This window comes from Leptidea sinapis, chromosome 1 (genome assembly GCF_905404315.1).
Source record: "Leptidea sinapis chromosome 1, ilLepSina1.1, whole genome shotgun sequence".
Lineage (NCBI taxonomy): Eukaryota > Metazoa > Arthropoda > Insecta > Lepidoptera > Pieridae > Leptidea > Leptidea sinapis.
The window spans coordinates 570,467-583,368 of NC_066265.1; the positions used below are offsets into that span (position 1 = coordinate 570,467).

A 12,902-nucleotide genomic window follows, 5' to 3' on the forward strand; every position below is an offset into this window, starting at 1 on the left:
AGCTACCTATATACGCACTTGTTTATTAAAAATTATTACATTCACTGCAACAATTACTTTTTTTACATACTTTCCTAAAATATTCTACCTCGATCATATTACCTGAACACACAGCATCAATATTTTGTCATTTATGTACGTTAATCTATGATCGGCTTGGCGGCGATCGGCGTTGTCATGGCAACATATTTATTTTGTTAGATAAATAATGAATTCAAATAAAATGTTATAATTCATGATTTCTTAACTGTGGTATGTAATTCTATAATTTTTTTATACTTTCGTATCAGTGCATCTTCCCAAAACACAAGACGGCATTTTAATGTTGTACCTATATCAAATTGTAAGCAATTCTTTCAACAACAAACGCGTGTGTACCGTTTTCGTATCCAGAGAGCGACTACGACCAAAGGAACCAATTGACTCAATTTAGGAGATTGGTTTTCGGCGCGCTATTGACATATCTACCTCTTTTAATACTATAATATCATTGAGGGCAGGTTGTTATATAAGACACCCTTGTGCCTGGGACTCCCGTATTCTTTTTCGCCCCGGGAAGTACAGGGCTAATACTATCAGTACCTAAAGTAACCGTCATGAGAAGCTATAGATTTTGTAAACAAGTGTTCAGGAGTTCACAACATTTGGACCAACAAAAAAAAAAATGAATTTGTTTAAGATTTAATAAATTATTAAGTAACAAATATTAATTAACATGTATTATTTAAGATTTTTTTTTTTTTATTCGTCAGATTCAGATGTTTCCATTTCTGTGTCAGAATCAGTGACATGTATCACGAAGCTGTCTACAGTTTTATCAATCACCTCATCGATTTTGGAATAAAAATTATCTTCTTCCTTGATAACATGCTCCAGACAACGCTTCCAATTTTCCGAAGTAATCTGTTGGAGTCCCTCTTGTAATAACTGTTTTACCTCGTCAAATTTAAAATTTGTATTTTTGCGAGCAACATATCCTTTTACGTTGGCCCAAATTAGCTCAATTGGATTAAGCTCACAATGATATGGCGGGAGTCTCAATACTTCCACCTTATATTTTTTTGCGAGCTCGTCCACATATGTTTTAAAATTGTCTTTAACATTTTTTACTTTTAGCAGTAATTCTGTCTTAATTTCATTGTCGTCGTAAGAAATATTCTTACTTACAAGCCAATTTTGTATATCATTTTTTTTCCAGGCAGTACTAGGAATTCTTTTAAGACGCCTTGAGTGGTATGGTACATTGTCCATTACCACTACTGCATTTTTTCCAAGTTTTGGGAGAACGTTTTCAAACCATTGTTCAAAATGTGTTTCATCCATTGATTCATGGTAATCTCCCGTCTTCTTGCATTCAAATATATTTTCACCGCCCTTTACAAAACCGTTCTCATTGCCGATATGGGCAATTATTAATCGTTTACCTTTTGACGTTGGGTTACGTGCACCAATGCTAAGTCCTTCTAGGAAAGCCTGCTTCTTACTTTTAACTTGTTTGTCTACCCAAGTTTTATTTACGGTATGTCCTGTAAAAACAATTAAACAAACAATTACACAAAGAGTTGAAGTATATTATTATTAATACACACTTGTGATAGCCCTTAAGAACTAACGTCTCAAGGTCGGAGGCGCGTGGGTTATATTTTGCAAATAGATTTGCAGTATCATACACATCACTTGACGGTAAAGGCGACGGTATTTGCTTACAATCAGGCGAACCGTATGGTAGTCTGCCGTTTCACTGCAATAAAAAAAAACACACTAACCTGCATTCACCCATGTAAATTATCTGGCGATTTTGTTATCTATAGTCTTTAATAGATTTCAAATATTTTCGCCGCCATATTGTTATGTCATCTCTTTCATTAAGTGCGTTGTTTCGCTGTCGTTTTATATATTTAAAGTTTAAATGCTTTATTTATTTAAGAAAGTATGTACTATTGCTAAGTCAATGCATATTAGAGAAATAATTAAAAATGCTTCAAATAAAATAAAAATGACTTGGAAAGTTATTAACTGGGAATCTGGAAGAGCGAAAGACTGCAAGTTTGAATATAATCTAATAATAAACAATGCAAAAATCCACTCTGAGTAGGAAGTAGCTTCTGCTTTTGAGAATTTTTTTCTGACATTCCAGTTTCCATCTCAAGCACCCTTGTCTCCTCCACCAGTGTTGCCGAGTCACTTCTTTTGGAAAATGTTAAGGAATGTATACAAAATTTCAAATTCAGCGTTGTTAGCCCAGCAGAAATAATTAAAACTTTCAGATCCTTAGAAATGAAAAAAAACTGCTGATATATGGGGCATATCTGTAAAAATAATAAGTTCTGTTATTGACGTCATAGCACGATATCTAGCAATAGTTTTTAATAGCTGTATTGAACATGGCGTGTTTCCTGACCTTCTGAAGTATAGTAAAATTACACCAATATTTAAATCGGGACTCACTTCTGACCCGAATAACTATCGCCCTGTTTCGGTGTTGCCGACCCTTAGTAAAATTTTTGAAAAAATTATTTTAAGCCAAATGCTTACTCACTTTAACACTTATAAGTTACTTCATATAAACCAATTTGGCTTTACTAGGGGACGCTCGACTACGGATGCAGGTGTTGAACTCATCAGGAATATTTTTGAGGCCTGGGAGGAATCACAGAATGCACTTGCTATCTTCTGTGATTTATCTAAGGCTTTTGATTGTGTTCAACATTCAACGCTGGTCAGGAAGCTATGCCACTATGGTATAAGAGGATCTGCACTCGATCTTCTGATCTCATATTTAAATAATAGGATTCAGAGGGTCGAGGTGAATGGCAGGAGATCTCCTGGGACTCCTCTCGGTATGGGGGTACCACAAGGGTCTATTCTTGGACCCTTCCTCTTCCTAATTTATATAAATGATCTACCTAACCTTGTAGAAAAAAAAACACAAGGTGGTATTGTTTGTGGATGACACTTCACTTATATTCAAAGTGAAACGAAGCCAAGTTTTATATGACGAAGTAAACAATGCTCTATCTGACATCGTGTACTGGTTTAGCGCCAATAACTTATTGTTAAATAATCATAAAACCAAATATATTAAATTCACCGCGCCAAATGTCAAAAATGTAGATGCGAATATTTTATTAAATGGAGATGTGCTAAAACCAGTGGAACCTGCTATATTTCTTAGCATTACTCTTGATTCCAAATTGCAGTGGGGCCCCCATATTGAAGGATTGGCGAATAGGCTTAGTTCTGCAGCATATGCGGTTAAGAAAATCAGAAGGTTAACTGACATAGATACGGCGAGATTAGTATACTTTAGTTATTTTCATAGTATTATGTCCTATGGTATATTGTTATGGGGCAGTGCGGCCGATATTAATACTATCTTTGTGCTGCAGAAGAGGGCTATTCGCGCGAATTATAACCTAGGTCCTAAAGAATCATTAAGAGAAAATTTTAAAGAAATAAACATTTTGACTGTTGCTTCTCAATACATTTTTGATAATGTTTTGTATGTTCATAAGCACATTGAGGAATTTTCTAGACTCTGTGACATTCATAATGTTAACACGAGGAACAAACATAAACTTGTTATGCCTACTACTCGGTTGGGTCGAGTTAGTAAGTCTTTTGTTGGGCGATGTATATGCTTCTACAATATGATCCCAGAAAATGTACAAAACAAATGTGTTACGAAATTTAAAAGAATTGTTAAAAAACGTTTGTGTGGGAAAGGTTATTATAGCATAAACGATTTTCTTAATGACACCACGGACTGGGATTAAAGCGTACACCCTCAGGCTCTTTACTTATTAATGTTTATTGTACGATATTTACATTGTAATCCATATTTTATATTATAAAAAAAAGCCCGCTGAGTTTCTTGCGCCCATTCTTCTCAGGACTGAGGCAGTCTCTTTTGAATGGGTGGTAGATTTTGACGTTCAATAAGTGATTATAAATCCTATTTTGAATAAAAATATTTGAATTTGAATTAGCCGCCTGAGAGTTGTTTCGCTAAAATTTGGCAAATCTTCATCGTCATTGACTGCCTGAAGAATCTTGGGAATTGTTGGTAATCGGCCATTTAAAAAGAAACTGTGAATTTTTTTCCTAATTACGGATTTATCAAAATCGTCTACTTTTTGATAAAATTTAGGCCTGTCTTTAGACTTGATAGGTGATTTTATTCCCTCTTCTGATTTATATTCTTTTAATATTATATTATACACAGATGCTATGCCAATTCCCAAAATCGATGCTGTTTTTTTATTTATTTCGGTTTTGTAGGGATATTGGATATTCATTCGATTGCCAATTTTCTTTCACGTACTTATATACGTTGATCACCATATTTTTCTCATTAGCCGTAAAGCTCGTCACCTGTAAACACTTGTCACACGAAGCTCAAGCTATATCTCCAGGTATACCAATTAACCTAACCAGGTACTTCACAATTTAAAACCTACTTCTAATATTAACCTTAAGTTTCCAAAGATTAGCGCGTTTGAACAAACAACTCTTTCTTTTTACTTATTATATATTTTAAATAAATTGTATTACGCACCTTTTGACGTTTTTTTCGTGGCGAATTTATTTCCTTAGATGTACTGGCTACTGGCTCCATTATACGTAATAACAAATAAAATTAACGCAACAATTAAAGTAACAACAATAAAAAAATGATAACGAAACAATAACAACTAGATCCGCGATATATGCAAAGCAATGAAACAAACTCGTACGCATTCGAAACTCGAATGACGCGTTTATTTCAAAATGGCGTCCCGATAGTTCACAATCCCTGCGACGGACGCGTTTCGGTACCAAGAAACACAAACGATAGCGCTTTGAGTCGTTAAAATATGATCCGACTAAATTAAATAGGTTGTTACTTTCATATAACCCGTCTATATTTCATGTCGATTGAATATGGTAAATTTATTATTATCTCGCAGTATAAAATGTTTACTTAGTAAAAGATGTTTGTTTACATAATTTATAGCTTCTCATGATGGGTACTTTAGAAGTAATGATAAATAGGTAGGTACTCTGCAAGGAGCTTGTTTTGATTATTAAATTATACATATTTGTAATAAAAATGAAACCAAAAATTTGCTTAATATGTAGATATATTAATTATTAATGGTGTGTGTGGTGCGCTTGGGCTGCAGCCTTCCTCATCTGTACAAGTACATTGTTCATCTCTTCACGCTTCCTCTTTGCACGAATGTGTGTGCCAAGACGACGCTTTAGGAATTTCAGAGCACGCTTGTCCTTTGATACCTGAAATGTCCAGATTAGATTAGTTATATTAGTTTTATTAGTACAGACTACTTACTTACTTAGTTACTTTTTTACATGGACCATGACAGAGAGTTACCAACCCACTTATGTAGACACAATAAATGACACACAGTCTAGTTATCACATCAATATGGAATCAGTTTATGAGAAGGTGTAGTATAAAATAATTTTTTGGACACTATTTGAAATCTGAAATTTTTACTACGTAGAAACTCCATTCACAGCATAGCAAATATCTGTAAACTGAAAGATTTGGGGAACTCTATTGGACAAAAAAACAAATTTGTAGATCTTAATATAGATAAAATGGCTACCAGTACCAACTCATACAAAATTCTAGGATTTATAAAAACATGTATAAATAAATGGAATTCTAAATACATGAATAGGTACCTACCTAAAAGAATGTGTTGTTATTTATAAAAGAGGAATGCGAGCAACCTTCACATTAAAATATAATGACTCTTATTTTATACTGTGACGTAGGAGATTTCAGACTAATTATAGTCTATGAAGGTTGATAAAATATAAACAAATGAGCTTGCAAATCAACTGCTGGCGAGTGATCAACATTTTCAGACCTTTACAATGTGAGGCTATTAATTAATTTGTCAACTTCAAAAGATAGAATCAACAATGCATTCACTTGCACATGCAAAAGTTTTTAATAACAGACTTATTTATTTATCATATTGAGCTGATTTGATGAACCTAATTAATTCTGCACTGTGGTCACACTTTAAAATATTAACTTAGGCTTTATGCCCACAACTAAAAGGTTTGAGTAGGTTCTATATATTCTATTTGTTAAGTAATTCATTTTATATACAGTACCATTGCATTTTTTTAGACCTCAGACAGAGCACAGAGAATATGATTTCAATTGGCAATTCAAATTGTTTTATTATTATTATCTCTAAACTCTATGCACAATATGCTTAGTTTTAGATTAAGTTATTAAAAAACCAACCTTCAACAATTCCATAGCTCTCTTCTCATAAGGTGCATGTCCAACTACTTCTCGGACCAGATCTCTTACAAATTTTGAGTGTTTTGTTTGAAGCTGAAACAAACAAGTTTACAAAAACATTGCTAGTGGTACTGGCGAGTAAGCAGTATGGAATGTCACTTGTACCCCAAGTTATTTATTTATACATCCAAGATACAGTCTATCTGGTATGAAGAGCCTCTAAAGTTCAGATGCAACAGACAAGCCAAGTCATTTAGGCAAAATCTACTAGTGCCAGAAACTGATAAAAACATGACACACATGATGTAACTATTGTCCTATTCTATTAATCTCACATTTAACAATGCTTGTAACTATTTACGATAAATTATGATTAATTTTAAATGAATATTAAATATATGTGTGAAGTGTTCGTATTTAAGCAATTATATTGATAATTTGGTAAAGAGATAACTCTCAGCAATACAGTTCTATTGTTTACAGCCATTGTCCAAAAATAAGTTAATTTAAATACACTGAGCCAAATGGAATTCTGCACATTTTGAACAGAAGCGATAGAGCAAATAACTACTTATAATATCAGCTACTGTTTGTTGGTCATCAATATGTAAGAATTAACAATAAATATTGGAAATTAAAATTGATAAATACTTACACCCTTTAGTCTGGCAGGCCTAATTTTGATTGCTTTATCGGTTACACCTTTCTTTCCAGCAGAAATCTTTGTTGTTTTGTGGCCTTTACGCAGACCCACTGCGATTTCGAACCGGGGTGCCATGCTGAAATAAGAGATCACAGAATAGTTTTACACAAAATAAATAATTATTCTCACAACACTGATAGCATTGATGTCGGTTTCTTTATGTTTTCTTTAATAAGACTGAGATTATTATGATATTGATAAATTAAATTTTAAAAACGTACTCGACTTGATGGACGACAACTTTAGAAGGACAATTTGACAAATTAATGAATTTGACATTCGAGTTTCGACAGGTGACAGTTGACACCCTATGCATAGCGTTTTTTTTTTGTTCTGTTCGTCCACCTGGACTATGCATAGCGTATTGATGTAATAAAAAAAAAACCTAAGCTATCTGCGATGATTTGTTTGTTTTATTTATTTAGAGCATTGGTAACAATACCATCCACTCAAAGCAAAAAAACAAGTAAAGAAGAATATAAAAATAATTTTTAGATATACTCGATTACAACAAAAACCCCCGTTGGGTTTATGGGCAAAAAAATTCTTTAATTAGGTTTGACTTCTATTTTATCACACTATCTACGGTGATACAAGCGTTAGAGTAAAAATATTCTTCGGATACAAGTCACAAGCAAAACCATTAATTTTATTATTAAATAATACATAATCATAAACCAGGCTTATGATTAATCAAAATACGGTTCTGGTATCACGTTAAAAATCTTAATTTTTGGAGTGAAAACGTAATTAGCGGCGTTGAGTACTTCTCTTGGGATGGGTATAAAATGTTAAACTCGGGTCAGGACACGTAACTTGATTAAAATTCGTATGACAGACGTTCAAATTATAGATGAAGGTGATTTTTCTGAGAGATAAACGTTTAAATGTAAAATTGTTTTAATACTTGTGAAGTATAGATATTTTAATGTAATATAAATTGTCATTTTTGTTTACGATAGCGCAAATGAATATTGTATTTAACCACGTCAATGCTAGTACCTTTATATTGATAAATAAAGCAATTCGTACGAAATTATTCCCTTAATATTCCATAATATTAAAAAATGTACAACGTTAATGTTCAAGTTTATTCTTCTGCCGGCACTCCCAGAATGCAACCAGTTATTTTTTTATTCCACGTTATATTTTACGTTTGTAGATAGGACAATATTGTAATAAAGAAGCTATTTAAGTGCAAGCAATAAAAATATAATTATACCGTATTATCTTTTTTTAGTTTACACGAGAGATACCAATTGCTCCAACTTATATGATGGGCAAAGTAGAGGGCAAACGATGCGCTGGAAGAAGAGACTATGGGTATGTGTGTACATTATGGAGCATATCTGCTGTCGCCATATCGGAGATTTTGAGGGAAGGGACCTACTCACTGGCTGCATGTAGATTTTGCAGACCGCATCCGCATTCTTGCGTATGTCCAGGTCCCATAGTGTTAACGCAGAAACGGATGATCTCACATGGGCTGCGGAATTTTTGTATTGGCGTATAGTCGCTCCCAATTGGTTGAGTCGCCAACTCTTTGATGATTTTCTTGTTTGTTTCAGTGCATTTGAGATTGGTTTAGATTCTCAATTCCGTCCATATTATATAATTCTCCTGCTCATGTGTATGTTAGTGAACTCCTCCTAACGGCTGGACCGATTTTTCAAATTTAAGACGTGTGTACAGGACAACGTCTGACGGGTCCACTAGTTTATATATACATACATATATACCAAGCTCTGTGGTACCGATCGGTGGCAGATCACAGCCCTGGTGCAATGCGTCAGTTAAAGCAGCATCTGACGGCAAAAAACAGGCGTAACGAAGTTGGATTGCGGCGCTGGGCTCAAAGAATCCGAACTGCAAAGTTTTAAAGAGGAAATATAACCGTGCCTCCAGATTCTTTAAGTGGCTAATCGCCCGAGGGAGATCGAAAACGTTGTCAAAATCAGCGAGCAGCTTTCTAGTTACCCGACTAGAACACGCAAGTCTGCAGGCCTATTGCGTATCTTTGTCAATATCAGTGACCAACCGACACTGGTTGTACACCGAACTTTGATGATAACTAACAATATCATAACATTGGTATTACGTATCACACTCGGTGAACATCCTGTTACGGTGATTAACGGGAGAATGTTAGTGCTCTTCAATTAGGCACATCACATCTCAATTTTTTATCGACTATTATACGGTCAAATAGTGTGACGCATTTTGAGTATTGGAATGCTACATTTTCGAGCACATTTTTATTTCATGGGGCTTATTAAGGTTTTTCTTTAAATAAATTATTTAATGGCCATGGATGCTTATTCTTCAGGCGAAATAATAAAATGGTATAGTTTTAAATAGGCAATTTCAATGTTTACGTTGAATACCTTTATGTAATAATACATAATATTTTAAATGGTGTATATATGTGCGTTCTTAAATTAAAGTTAAAATAAATCTAGCACAGGTTAGTAAAACACAAAATACATACCTCTCGAAATTATTATAGGTTATTATGTAAATTGACGAAAGTTTTTTCTACCTTTCTTTTACTTGAATAAATCACAATACGTCTTACATGAGGTGTTGTGATTTTTCTTGTAAAGTTTATTTTTATATATAAATTTAACATATTCATTTATATTAGTGGGGCTGACAGCCTTATTACAGAGATAAATGTTAATAAGTAAAGGCCATTTATGCCTCCACAACTTAAAAATTACAATAAACAACACTTAACTTTATGTATAACTGCAGACTATACTTACAATTAGCCAAAATTATTTTAGCTGATTGCATGTCAGAGCAGAATAGGTCAATATTAACCAAGTGTTGTAATTTATTGAAAGTATTTGAAGTGCAGTGGACAAATGCATTAGCTCTCTCATTGGAACAGCTATGTGGGACACTGAGGTTTCTTTTCCGAAAGTGCTGTTATGGTACATATAAACTAACTTTGGAAAGAAGATGTAATAAATAACACTTAATAACATTAAAAAGTTTATGTGATAGATATGTAAAGTAAATTGCATATAAATATAGAAAATGTATTTTTCAGATGCCTGCATGAAGAAAAGTATCCATGTCACAAAATGAATATACACTGGCTTAGAGTTAGTTTATATTAAGCACATAAATGCCGCAGCCTAGAAGAAATACAGCAGCAACTTGTGGAGGGCTGAATAGGCATGTTCTTTAAATTAGTGTTGGGAATCATAGGTTCAGCAGCAGTGTTATTTTAGTTTTTTGTTATTTCCTATCATTATTATTCAATATAATATGAATTTGTATTGCTAGACCCTTATCTCTGGTGAAATGTAAGGTTTACTAATTTTTTTGTCATTGTAACCTAATAGTAATTTTTAAGAAGAATTTACTTATTTGTACTATATCATTTAAAAAATAATTATTTTTACAGACAGCCTGGTGATATTCGAAATTTAGCCCCCAATTCTATTTTTTCCCATTCCGTAGATCCACAACTGTCCCTAAGTCCTCAGTTCTTAATCCCATATCCTCAGGACCTGTGATCTATGAAATTGAATGTGAAATGAAAAGAAATAAAATGCTTTATTTTTATATAATGTTTTTATTTTAAGAAAATATAGAATAATTGGTAAACAAAATAATATTGATAAGAATTTAACACCACACACAATAAAAAAAACTATTTTCAATTAAAAATAGAAAAATTAAATTATGATTCATGGTAAATGGTATATTATACAGTACATGTCAGCTTCATTTACTATCTTTTGGCCTTTGACAAAACAAACTAATGTAAATTATATGTTTATAGTTTTATTGTTACAATATTATGTTCTAAATAAAATTCTATAGTAACATTTTTTGGTTTAATGTCATATAATTAACAAATAATTATTCTTACATTATAAACATTATTTGTTAGCTCTAAGAACAACATTGCCCAACAAAAGACTTACTGACTCGACTTATTGGGTAGCAGGCATAAAAAGGTTGTTTCTTCCTGCTATTAACATTATGATTATTAGTTTATAGCAAGTTCCCTTATGTGCATAATATACATAACAATATCAAGAACATATTGAGATGCAACAGTAAGATGTTTATTTCCTTAATTTTTAAATAATATTACTCTATTATTACATAAATAAAATATATTCAAATTATCAAAATATTGCATATTGTTCACTATTTTCCCAGCTTTTATTGTGTCATAGAAAATTACCCTGTGTAACAACAGGCCTTAGGAACTTCGATGCTCACACAGTATTTGTGACCATGGTATTGAAGTTGAGTGTAATATTCTTCTGATGAACTCGGAGCAGCAATTAAAATAGGTGCCATCCAAGTGCATTGTACATATCCAGAATCAACTAAAATATCAAAATATATAAAAGAGCATTCAATAGTTTTCAATAAAAATATACAAAGTTTGTAATATTTAAACATACCTAATAATTAACAGCATGTACCATTTCTTTCCCAAAGCCATAAATGACGTACTAGTAAATCATTCAAGGAATGTTAATATAAGCCAAGAACTCATTGTCTTTCCATTTGCAAAAGCGCTTTTCTTCGGCAAATGCCGTAATTATTTACAGGTACGAATTTAATTCTCCCAGAATAAACACAATCTAAAACTACAAGTCTCAACTTAAATAAACTTTAAAATTTCACTTATATAACAGCTTCGGTGTTAATCACTATAATCTATAAAACACTACCATTTAGCAGTGCCCTTCACAAAATAATAAATGATTATCACTTTGATGTCCACTTGCTTACACGATCGCAAATATCAAATTATCGATACGAAAACGACTGTCAAAATGTGTTGCGGTGACTATCACAGTTTTAAGGTGCTCATGACGTCATCACAGTTGTCCACTGACGATAGTCAATATGGAAAGTGATGTTTGACAACTAACTGATATACACTTCCTCAAGTGATCATCACTATTACCTGTCAACTGAGATACGCAATAGGCCTGCTGGTCGTTGTTGAAAGCTGCTCTTGATAATATCAACCAGCCGTCCCTGCCACCGCTGCACATTAGGAATGACACCCTGCCCCATGCGGCAAAAGAGAATCTCTCTTCGCGTTCTTGTTGCCTCCAACTTGATCTTGACGACAACGGAATAACACTTCCGAATATCCCGCGGTGTCAGATCTCTATGCCTGAAGTACAGTTCAGACAGAAAACTGTTCGGTGAGCTCTATTTTCGTTGGAAGTCAGGAAGTCAAGCGGGCCGGCTGGCATTTCTCCAATCATGCTTAGAACGTGTGCCCCTGAGTTGACGCCGGTGCTAACGCTTTTATTCCGGCACTCATATTCAAAAGGCGTTGTCCCTGACTCATGGCCGACTGCCATTCATTCATGCCAAGGGCATCCATCCGATTAAATAAAAAGGGGAGAGTTCGGAACCGGCAAACTACAGGCCTATTGCTATTACCTCCCTGCACTCCAAAATCATGGAGAGCATAATTAACCGACAGCTCTTGGCATACCTAGAAGGTCAACAGTTGATCAACAACCGACAGTAGGTACGGCTTTCACCATGGTCGGTGGGCAGGCGATCTTCTGGTATTCACTGGTATGGGCATATCAATGATATGTTGGACACCTCCAACATACATTGCTACGCAGACGACAGTACTGGTGATGCCGTATACACGGGCCATGCAGGTCTCGATCGGAAAATCGTCGACCAGTACCGGAAGAAACTTGTGTCTTCTATCGAGTCCTTTCTTGAGAAGGTCGCGGAATGGGGTAAATTGAACCTTGGCCAATTTAACCCCCAGAAGACTAAGTTTGCGCGTTTACCACTAAAAAACCCCCATTTGTCGCATCACCGCTCATCGAACATCAACACATGCTTTAAAGCTTCGCCTAGTATCGAAATATTGGGTCTCGAAATCTCGAGCGATTGCCAATTCCGCGGCCATCT

General features: G+C 34.1%; 1 protein-coding gene and 2 long non-coding RNA genes across 4 annotated transcripts; 1 reads left to right on the forward strand and 2 right to left on the reverse strand.

Annotated features, from left to right (window-relative positions):
• Positions 1 to 668: 668 nt before the first annotated feature.
• LOC126980062 (uncharacterized) lies at positions 669 to 2,299 on the reverse strand. The gene is made up of 2 exons (XR_007732951.1): positions 1,590 to 2,299; positions 669 to 1,526 (listed from the first exon to the last, which is right to left on the reverse strand). It is a non-coding gene; the product is annotated as an uncharacterized LOC126980062 (long non-coding RNA).
• A 2,806-nt stretch (positions 2,300 to 5,105) lies between these two features.
• On the reverse strand, positions 5,106 to 7,321 carry LOC126980013 (60S ribosomal protein L36). 2 transcript variants are annotated; one of them, XM_050829638.1, is made up of 4 exons: positions 7,193 to 7,321; positions 6,924 to 7,047; positions 6,269 to 6,361; positions 5,106 to 5,277 (listed from the first exon to the last, which is right to left on the reverse strand). In XM_050829638.1, the coding sequence occupies exons 1-4, from the start codon at positions 7,285 to 7,287 to the stop codon at positions 5,134 to 5,136; spliced, it is 456 nt and encodes a 151-aa protein (XP_050685595.1). In that variant the 5' UTR covers positions 7,288 to 7,321; the 3' UTR covers positions 5,106 to 5,133. The 2 variants fall into 2 exon arrangements, with proteins under 2 accessions (XP_050685595.1, XP_050685604.1); XM_050829647.1 differs by lacking the exon at positions 7,193 to 7,321 and having other exon boundaries at positions 6,924 to 7,166.
• Positions 7,322 to 8,059: 738 nt separating this feature from the next.
• Positions 8,060 to 10,552, forward strand: LOC126980055 (uncharacterized). The gene is made up of 2 exons (XR_007732950.1): positions 8,060 to 8,294; positions 10,027 to 10,552. It is a non-coding gene; the product is annotated as an uncharacterized LOC126980055 (long non-coding RNA).
• Positions 10,553 to 12,902: the final 2,350 nt, after the last annotated feature.